An 11,810-nucleotide genomic window follows, 5' to 3' on the forward strand; every position below is an offset into this window, starting at 1 on the left:
ACTCAATTTAATGACTGCGACTATGCGTTTTGTCATGAATTCATGATCTAATCTTTATTCTATGTTCATGATCTATAATTCTATAATATGTGAAATTAGCTGAGACTGACGCGATCCTTGTGATAAAAACCATTGCCAAATTTGATATCAACAAATAATACTGAGGTAATGCGTAATCTCAAATAGATAGTAAGACCGTGTTCTACACAGTTACTAGAAAATTGATAACGATTAACCCGCGTGGTCAATATGCGAGAAAATATTTGAAATTAAAATGTTTAAATTTTGAATAATTTAGTTTTTTTGGGTATTCTATCTTCGTCGGGAGCAAAAATATTATACTATTATATACCATCTTACCTCTCTTGTCCTGTCAACATAATTTTCTTTCGAATATCATCTATGGAGCAAGCCGAGTTTTCAGTTGTCACAGACAGACACAATGGCATACCATCGACAAATGGACCCAGACTCGGGACGCTGAAACATTCAAACTCTAAAGTCATCACTCCGGCGTTCATGTTTTACACTAAAGTAAGAAATGCTATATCCCTTGCTATTGTATGTATATATATTTTTTTTTTTGCGATTTTTCTAGTGTGGAAGTGTGCCATACATTTCGAGAGAAGTATTCGAAAAAATTGTGCCCGATGATCAGGTGTTGTTTAATTTCCCGTTGCCAACATGTTTGAGTTTCCACCAACCACTGAAAGAGTTTAAACGCGGTCTCAACGCGTTTGTTGGTCTTGAGGTATATATTAATTTAATTACAAACATTGGTCACTAATATTAATTTAAAACACTTGTGAATAGCTAGGGTATGTAGTTGCACTAGAATAATGATCGTATTTTTAATCATTATTGCTTATAATTTTATTATTTAGAAGATATTGTAATGATTTTTATTTCATCAGGAATCTTGATTTGAACAATTTTTGTACTTATAACAAAACATTAGACTTATGATATGAGCAGAGATTGTTCAACTATTATAGATTTTACTAGGGCAACTTAAAAATTTTAATTTGCCACTTCCATTATAATTTAACCACAAATAGAACTGTCTACCCCTTAATAGTAATTTATTAAATTTTCAAAATGTATTAGGTTATATTTTTAATATTACAGTACTTAATTGTATTTTATTAATTTCATTCAAGATTAATAACATTCACTCAAAACATAATGGTATTTATACTAATGTCCATTAGTATCTTATAATTTACTACCATAATTTTTATTTAAATATATTTGTATTGTTAAGTTTTATTTCAACAATAAATATTTACATTTTTTTAGAAGTATTTGTCGTGCTGTTCAATAACTGACTGTGCGGTGGATAACCCACAAGGTTACAATAAAAAAGACAGTGTTGCTATTAAAACCAAAAGTGGAAATCAATTAATCAACTATGGAAAGTAAATATTGCAAATTACATCAATAACAACCAATTTATCTATTTAATTTTTTAATTTTTTACTTAACTTAAGTTAATTAACTTTAATCAACTGCTTTTAAATTTAATTCATAAGTATTGTACCTATCATATAGAATAAATAAATAATTTTATAATTTTTTGCTAAGCTTTATTATTTCAGCAAATAATTATGTTATCTTAAGATACAAAATAAAGTTATAGCATTTCTACATCATAATTTCTATTAAGAATTACAATGCATTATACAATTTATTAAAATATGTTGTATTTAGATATATGGATATCATAGAAGTATTCAAACCCACAATGTATGTTACCCTAAGCATTTCGGATATTAATTTGGATAGTTCACCTTCAGCAATTGAAAAGTCAGTCAACATTTCAAATAGACTTTTTAAGAGTTGCTTAGAACGGCATCATCAATCTGAAGTAAGTATTTATTTATTTGTATAAATTTTGGTGCCTTTACTATTTAGTATTTAATTCATTTATAATTTATGAATATAAATAACTATAATTAGGATACGAATCTTCTTGGATTTACTTGTTTTTTGGGATAATTGTAAGATATTCTAGGTGAGATATATATTTGTTTTGTGAAATTTTAAAATTAAATACAAAGTCATTGTATATTATATGTTATATAACCCCCCCCTCCCCCCCCAAAAAGCATAAATGACAATATTTAAGCATTTTTAACAACTATTGATAATATAAATAGTGCATAAATTCATATTATATAAATATTTTTTGTATACCACTACAATATACTATGCAAACTATATCTGTTATTATAATCAACACTGCTTAGTGTTACAGAATATAAATCAACATTACATGCATTTTTAACACACTATTGAATTTATCGTCTAATGGTTTATAATTATGATAAAAACATACCTAAACAATCTGTCACACATTAGTTATATAAAAGTATGCTTCATTCATAAATTATAGGTCATTTATAAAAATAAAGTACTAAAATATTTATGTGATAATGTACAATTATTACATACATTTTTACATATTAATTATTTTGTTTATTATAATGAACATATTTTTATAATTATTTACCTATTAAATTCATTTCATTGATAACACATGTAACATTTTATTATTACAATTTTTATGTATGACAAATGTTTTGTAATTACTTCTCAATTTTTGTTTAATATTTATTGGTCAACTAATGTTATTTGTTTTTTCGATATTAAAGTGATTACATTAAGACATTAAGTAGTAAGTAGTGTATCATAGAATATTATGTTCTATGATTATATCAATGATGCTACAGGCATATAAAAAATCTAGAGGAATCGAACATTAAAGTTGTGTGGCCTTATGCCAATAGGCTCATATTAACAAAATACCTCAATAGACGATATATTAATATACAATTAATGTAAAATATATAATCTATAACATACAATTAAAAATATTTCTCTGATTGAATATGGATGACAATTTAAATAATATTTTGTAGTTGAAATTGTTAATTTTAAATTTTTATGTCTATAATGAATGTATTATTTGCTGCTTTTCTTTTCCCCTGTTTTGATAGAAATCGTACATAATGTTTCAATTTTATAATACTCGTATAATTGAGATTCTTTTTATATATAATTTGTTACAAAATAAAGTAAATTATTCTAACATTAATTAAATCTTGAAGTTATTTATACCTAAATAATGATTACTGACAGGTTATAATATGTTACAATTTGTTTTGAAATAAACTGTTTTTGATTTAGGAAACTATCTGAATGAAAAATGTATAAGTTAAGTAATAATAATCATAAGTATAGGTGTAGTTGTATTTATATTATTTAAGTTAAAACTATGTTTAAAAAAACATTCTATAAATTAAATAGGTACATAGTTTTATGTTTTTTAATTACATTTTTCTTAGATTACTCAATATTTGTATTAATCCAAATAATAATGATTATGAGCACCCTAATGTTTGTTTATAGTTTTGATTTTGGTGTTTGATTTATACAATATTTGATACATCCATCACCCGAAATCCAGATTAATAATTCTGGTATAAAGCCCTGATTTAATGTGATTATCATACATCACTCCTATTATTGATAAGTACTTAAGATTAACGTTCAGTTCTTTCTTACTGTATTTATACTTATCTGTAATCTGAACATTATCAAATTTTTATTTAGTGTATATATATTGTTTAGGTGCATTCATAACAAAACCATATAAGTGTCCAAGTTATTCTGTTTATTTTGTTATTACTCATTACATTTTTAAAAGGTAATTAAAATGAAAACTTAATCATTCTTCTATTAAACTGTTTTATCACAAAAAATAAGTTTAATAAAATATATTAATCAGAATAAAATAATTTGATTTCAAGAAAATACAACTATAATCAATTCAATGTTAAAAAAAATGAATGTACCATGTTTGTGTTTCTTAGAAAGATAGTATTGTTATATGACCTATTACAGTATTTTATATTATTTCTTTTTATTCTCTTAGATAATAATACAAATCATATTAGTAATATGTTATTGTTGTTACAATGAAATTGTAATTTGTTTACTTACATATTATATATTACTCAGTATAATCATAACAGTTGAAATAATTACTAATAAATAATAATCAATGATAAAGCTTAACTAGTTAATTATTAAGCAATATTGTATAAACTATATATATTATATTTTACTAAATCTATTCTAAAATTACTGTTTTCTATAAGGTATATTATCAAATATCAATAGATTTATGAAAGTTTGACAATTCATATTAATACATTTTTATCTAAATTAAATATTGAAATTAAAAATTTGTCAAATTGTATTGTCCCATTTTTTATTAACATTATATTTATTATATTTTTATATTTTTGGTATATTTAATTAATTTAATAATTATACTACACTAAACATTAAACAATTATTATATTATCAATTGTTTTTAAATAATACTTTATAGCTAATACTATACTTTATGGCTGTTATTGTGTTGGGAAAAAAACTATTAGATTAATCAATAGTTAAATTTTATAAGGTATAATGATTTTATCTATAATTCAAAATTGTTATATGCATTGAATTTTACAAAATAAAAATTAACTATAGAAAATAATTGTATTTTTAATCATACAGTTTAATGAATTTAAATAGCTATACTTTTGGTAGTCAAATTTAATTTATTTTAAAATAAAAAAATGTATAATCTTAATATTATTTAGTATTGACAAAGTCAATGACTATTTTTTCTGATTATCAATGTATGTGTATATTTAGTAGAATAATATTATTATATTTTATTGCTTGGAAAATATATGTCTGTAAAATTTAGAAAAATAATTTTTTTTAAACTAAACTTATTAGTTATTTATCTTAACTATAGTATTATTGTATATAACATATTTATAAATATTTTAAATGTTAAATATACAATATACAAGTTGATTCATAGTGTATCTTTTAGTAATGTTTTGATTCAAATTCTGGTTTTTGGAATATTTAAGTTAATTAAATTCTTAAACCCATATTTTTAGATACTTGTATTTAAGGTTTATACCATTTAAGGAGTATCCTGAGGCAATATCATCATCCCCTTGTCTAATGAGAACCAACCATATTTATTGTGAACTGTTATGTAATATATATTTTTGAACATGTTAATGTATCAAAATCAAAATTTGAATGAATAGCTTTTAGAAAAGAATTAAGCATTCTTACAAATAGTTTCATATAAAATATAAAATAGGTATGCTATTTTAGTCTAGTACACTTATACAATATACATCGATAATTTTTACAATTATTATAAAATCCTTAAATATTATTATTTACTTCAATTATCATATCTTTAAACCTATTATTATAATTTATAATTACATAAAGTAAAATAATTCAGAAACTACTTGTCCAAATTTTGATTTATATACGTCTAAATCATTTAATCAATATCTAAATAGTAATAAAAAAAAAATGCAGTAACACAGTATACTATTTAAATGAAAATATTGTCTTTAAGTAAACTGAAAAATTGCTGAATAATAAATCAGGATTTGAATTAATTCATTATCAAAGAAAAAATGGCATGGATGGGTAAACATACTTGATGGATCAACCCTATATATGAAAAATAGGAAAATAATTATATTGTATAAAATGTATTTCCTAATATTTATTTTTAGGTATTAAAACAAAGTTGTATGATTGCTCCAATACAAGGTGGTTATAATGTACAAGAAAGAATTCGATCGGCAACGTTTTTATCAGAATATCATGATGATGTAATAGGATTTCTATTTGATGGATTTTTTACTGATGGAAGTATTGTCGAAGAAATTCCTAGTGATCTTATTCTACCCATTGTAAATAAAACAATGGTAGGTACTTATGATTCAAACACTATTTAATTAACTTATTTAAATTGTATATGTATTTAAATAATTAAAAAATTTTATTCAACATAGGAATGTCTCCCATATGATAAAATGAAAATCATATTTGGTGCCTGGACTCCAAGTTTAATAATTGATTTTATAAACAGTGGAGTGGACATGTTTGATTCATCTTTCCCATACATTACAACTGAACGAAATTCGGCTTTAATATTTGATTATAGTTTAAAATATAAGTGAGATTTTTTTTTCATTTTAATTATATTAAATCTTTTACTGAGCATACTAAAATATGTTGTTTTGAAGAAATGAAAGTATTATCATGGACATTCTTAATCATAAAACAGATGAAAATGTAGACAGTTCAAATGACTATGAAATATGTTTGACAGATACAAGGTAATTATTCATTTTTTAAATTGTGTAATTAAATAATATTTATTAATGTGTATGATTTGGAATGAAATAAATATAGTCATTTTGAGAAATTTGTACCAATAAAAGATTCATGTACGTGTTTGACCTGTAAAAAACATACTCGATCTTACATTCATCATCTACTGGTCTCAAATGAGCTTCTAGGTTCTATATTATTAACTATGTAAGTATATTGAAAAATATCAACCTAAATATAGATTATATAAAAAAAATGATTATTTATATTTTTCAGACACAATCTACATTACTTTAATCAATTTTTCAAGGATATTCGTGAAGTATTGATGAAAAAATAAATAAAAATTCTAATTTATTTTAATAATTATGTCTACATTTATTGTTTATACACTACTACACTAGTAAATTGAGTAGATACTTTTGTATGCTCTGCCACTCTGATATAAACTATCTTTCTCAAATTATTTTGTAATTATTAAATATTTCTCAAAATTTCAAAAAATTCAAGTTAGTTAAAAAGTTTTGATCATAATTTATATTTATCTGAATTGGTAAAAAAAAAGTACTTGTTCTTGTTAATGTTTTTTATTTCCTCCTATTCTAAAATCTCACAATTTTATTATTTATTTTTCACTAATTAACTTTTACAAAAAAATTTTCTTTCAAGCAAAGAAACTAGAAGTATAACTTTAATATTAAAATATTATTTTAATACTGGAATAAAGACATTTGTATTGAAATTTTTTAACAGACATTGACTGATATGATAACTAATGGTTTTGAGTATGCACTATGGTGGTGGATTTAAACTACCTACATTTTTGAGTAGGTAGGTAGGTAAAAATATTTATCTAGCATAATTAATACCTATTACTATGGTAGGTACTAGATATTTAATTAGTTACATATTACCTAGGTGTTACATATTTACATTATTATAGTATTACTATGTTAATTATCTATTAGGTTATTATTTACATACATATAATTAAAATTAACTTAGTTAATACTTATATTAATTTTAAACAGTGTTGAGTTGATGATCACTGTTCAAATAATTTAATGAAGTATATATTTATAATACTTAATATTTATAATTGTTCAAGAAATTAATTTATATTTGATGCTTTAATATATTGTACATCAAGTCATTCAATGTCAGATTGGCTCAAAAAGGCCTACTGTGAATTTTAGTTTAAAAGGTCTTCATTTTGAAAATTTAAACATTTTTAATACATAGAGAGCCCAATATAGTTGAGGTCTACCATAAAATCACATGTCTATACTTACTATAGTGTAGTCGAATACTCGAGTTGATGTTATTTTATGTAGTGTACTAGTGTGCTTGGGTCGACTAACTGCCTAACCTTACCTATACAAATTTCTATTAAAGACTAAAGTATAATTATTATTTATATTACATATTAGTTACACGTAATTCATATGAATTATTAATTGGGTAAAAGATTGAGAAAATGTTGATCCATGATCTTGTCTTTGATGAAATATTCCTACGTAGATAAGTATTATATATAAGTGTACATGAAAAACAAAAGTTCCTCAATCATTCATTATCAATGTTTCAATTGTTACGCATAGGAAATATTCATAAATAACTGTTCCACAAATATAAGCTTATAAGAAAAATCTTGAAGTAATTCATATTTTATATCATTTTGACTTAAGGTTTTCTTGAACAATATTCCGTTTCGGGATCATCGAGAAGGCTGGTCTAGGCAAATAAGAGACAATTTTAATGACTAAATTAAACTTTAATCATTTTTCATTTGGTATAAATGCATAGAAACTTTCAATCAAAATTTTTGTGAACAATTCAGTAGCGCAAATAAGGGGGAGGGGCTTAATCCCCTAAATACTCTAGATGCCCCTTCAAGAGATAAAAAATAGAATTTAGGTATAACATTTTTTAATAAAAGTTGTTTACACGAGTTCTTTTTTAAACTAATCGCGAAAATATTTATAAAATAAAATAATTTTACAGTAATTGTATAGTTATTACTTATTATTGACAACATTATTTGTCATTAAATGATGATACAGTATTTCCAAATTTTTGCAAGATGTTCCAAGCAGTAGCGCACATAAGAGTTAACAGCTGCTACTATGGCCAGATTGGTCTGGCGATAGTTACCGAGGAAAACTCGGTGGGCCGATGGACTAGTTTTGAGTGTTAGATCATATTTTTTTTTTTTATTATAACGGTAAATTAGTACAAAAACTGGTAAAAAATATAATTAATTCGAATTATTTAAACCGTACAGTAGGTGTAAGCGTGTAGCCAGGCACGTATACAAAAAAAAATTGCTGGGGTTGTGAGAGGGGGATTACAAAATATAGCAATACAAATTGTGTCGCAACATAATAAAAAAATGTTTTCCTCGTTACTCGAAATTATTTCGGGGGGAGAGTGGTTGAACCCCAAAATCCCCCCTATATACATGCCTGCGTACTAGTATCTTAGTTCGTGATTAATACTAATACTAATTTCCATTTATTTATTATACACCATTACACCAATTACCAGTATAATAATGTATCAGGCAGTGCCCTAATATAAATGAATGATGTAATTATTAAGACAGACATTAATCATAGTTAAAAATAAAATACCATTATTTGTTATTACCTACTTAAGTTTTATTTATAATAAAATATTTATATTTTATATATTTAAATATTATTCTAAACTGAGTACCTATATTTTATTTAAATGTAAATTCAATATTTCAATATTAAGTTTAAATAAAAAAATTGAATATAATTTGTAGTTTGAAATTCTGCAGTATATTGTAAATATTAAAATTATTAATAAGGCATTAAAGCTTAGTAAGAAGATGTTGAAGAAAAGGGGGTGTGGGGCAAAGCTTCACTTTAAATTTACATTCCCTTGCTTCTCGCCGTTGTGACGCTGACTTCATTTTTCGCATCACTCCTCAGAGGTTCCTTCGATGTCCCCCTTTACCCTACTTGCTTACACCCCTTGTTCTATATTCCTACACATCTCATTAGCTACAGTCAGGGGGTCCCTAGGGGCCGCGCCCCCCAGGCCTGTATTTCTAAAAGATTGCATATTGTTAAAAAAATATATAAACAAAAAACATATTATACTAGCGTCTATCATAGACACGTATAAGCATGTAGATATGACGGTATGTACCTGCTATCTGCATTATGTATACTATGAAGAACCTATATAATCATAAATTAATAAAAAATATACAATGATATTATATTATTATGTTTAAAAAATTTATTGCATAGCACACATTTCTATATGGATTACGGGAATACCAAAAACAATATGAAAAATTAAAACTAAGGCCCTCCCCTCTCTGGAGCCACCCCTGACTACAATCATAATCATCCTATCCATAGAATGTTAAGTATTCTCAACTCCTCTTAAACTATACACCCATTTTCATACATCTTATATCTTTCAATAACTCACTTGTCACTACACCAACACTTAGAATAATTATACCCAACTTGCCATTAAGCATACCCACTATCATGTATATTCAAATATTCAATCATTAATAAGCTATTATTGTAAACATTTTACTAATCACTGTATACAAAACACTGTACTTGTAATTATCATTTCATTGTAATTGCCGAAAATATGGTGTTAAAAAAATATTAAAAAGGAAAATTTTGACTGTTAAATATCGTTTTTATTTTTTTGATATCGGAACTACAAAAAAGTTATTTCAGTTTAAAAATGTACCTACCTACAGTTTGATGTTTTAAATAATTACTTTAGCTTTTAAATGATGAATTAGGTATGGGTGGGTATAAGCTTTAGTTAGAATTTAATTAAATTTTTTATTGAATTCTGCACACCACTGACAATAACAAGTAGGTAGTTAATAAGAATTAGTTACCTACCATTATTTCCATCGAAATATCGAATTAAAAACCATCAACAAGTATATTGAGAATAAGAAGAAATACTGTTTAGCTCGCCTCCTGGCCACTACCCCCTTAATTGTAGTGATTCGTTGTCGTACAGTTCATATTACAAGTACCTACCTCTTGGCGAATAGCCGAATAGGCAAACATTTTTTAGTGAAACCACATGATAATATTTTTAACATCCAAATAATTTATAAAATACTTTAAAAAAATAATACATATTGTAATGATATACGCTCAAATCAAATTGTAATAATTTCATATTTTCATAGAGGTTTAAATATAATAAATTAGTAACGGTCGAGTTACCGCGCGCAGATAACGGTTAATTTCAATAAAAATCTTTTATCAGTGATGAAGGGGATGATTTATATTACGATGAGGTTACACAGAAATTCCATTTGTGTCTGTGATAATAAAGCGCAGGACGTGTGACTTTTTTCGTGTGCTGACAAAGACAAGGTATGGTCCAATGAAGGTCTCTGCAACCGCCAACCAAGGATAAAGCCAGATCTTTAGTGGGGCCGCCTACGCCTTTGGCTGACTTGACCAAGTCGTCTCCCTCACTTCCCTCACTAGTGCATGCGCGAGGCGCACCAGATTTTTAACAACACCTCTCGACACCGTTACCGATGAACGACAACTAGGCCTGTTTTCTCTAAGTAAATAAGTCAGTGTTGTTTTTTTTTTGGATATACGTGTTCAGTGATTTTATTTTATTTGTGTTATCTCACTACGTCACTATGTTATATACGTACATTTCGGCGAATCAGGTTAAGTGCATGATTATAATATATTATATTACATTATTATTATTAATTATAGACGTATAGTCTACATACGGTGTACTTGATTAGATTCTCGAGTACACGACCTCAAGAATCTTCCGACGATAAGGAGGAACTAGGAAGGTAATTGCTTAAGAATTAATATTAATTATTAATATATACATAATGGGTGGTACTTCTATAAATGTAGAGAAGGATCCCCATCACAGACTTGGAGACATCACCCCTAAGGCCTGTGATCTTTTAATTATTCTATTTTAGTTTTATTATAAAATTAACTTAAGAATTAAGATAAGGATATTCTTTATACTTTACTAAACTCTTTTATTTTTACGTTATTACAATATATTATATAAACATACAGTATATATTTTTCACATAAATATGGCAGGAGGATTGTTCAAAACACCCCTCTGGCTACGCCACTATTATATTATAGGTGTATTATTATTAAGTGAATCTCGCTAATGGACCTCATAAGTCATAATATTGTATTATAAATACTGATAACTGTGTTAATTTTTTATATATCTAATATTATAGTAGGAATTTTATCATATTTTTAAATTGTGATTAATAGCTGCGCAGATATAAATATAAAATAATAGAATTCTAACCTTCAGTAGTTTGGTGACGTTCGTATTAATATTAAATTATTATATCTGAGAAGTAAAAAAAATGTCTGGTTAAGCACTAAATCAGGACCAAAACTAATGCCGAAATAAAATAAAAAAATAAAATGGAATTTACACTAGTTTTTAAGGTTTTAATTTGTATTATAAAAATAGATATACCTTAAGGAAATTATGTAATATGATATGAGCAATCTTATTCTTATACCAACACAATTGTTATTTGCAGCTCG

The 11,810-nt window shown here is 25.4% G+C and overlaps 1 protein-coding gene across 1 annotated transcript; it reads left to right on the forward strand.

Annotated features, from left to right (window-relative positions):
* Positions 1–198: 198 nt before the first annotated feature.
* On the forward strand, positions 199–6,585 carry LOC132917687 (queuine tRNA-ribosyltransferase accessory subunit 2). Its single transcript, XM_060978540.1, has 9 exons — positions 199–534; positions 599–751; positions 1,300–1,418; positions 1,711–1,867; positions 5,616–5,810; positions 5,898–6,061; positions 6,132–6,224; positions 6,301–6,426; positions 6,496–6,585. Exons 1-9 carry the CDS (start codon positions 403–405, stop codon positions 6,557–6,559), a joined length of 1,203 nt encoding a protein of 400 aa, XP_060834523.1. The 5' UTR covers positions 199–402; the 3' UTR covers positions 6,560–6,585.
* Positions 6,586–11,810: the final 5,225 nt, after the last annotated feature.

This window comes from Rhopalosiphum padi, chromosome 1 (genome assembly GCF_020882245.1).
Source record: "Rhopalosiphum padi isolate XX-2018 chromosome 1, ASM2088224v1, whole genome shotgun sequence".
In the NCBI taxonomy this organism is placed as follows: domain Eukaryota; kingdom Metazoa; phylum Arthropoda; class Insecta; order Hemiptera; family Aphididae; genus Rhopalosiphum; species Rhopalosiphum padi.

Excerpts from the sequence above, each read along its gene's own strand:
- LOC132917687 (XM_060978540.1), top strand. The coding sequence starts at position 403 with ATGGAGCAAGCCGAGTTTTCAGTTGTCACAGACAGACACAATGGCATA. Across the intron at positions 752-1,299 it reads ACGCGTTTGTTGGTCTTGAG|AAGTATTTGTCGTGCTGTTC; the intron begins GTATATATTAAT and ends ACATTTTTTTAG. Across the intron at positions 6,427-6,495 it reads GGTTCTATATTATTAACTAT|ACACAATCTACATTACTTTA; the intron begins GTAAGTATATTG and ends TATATTTTTCAG.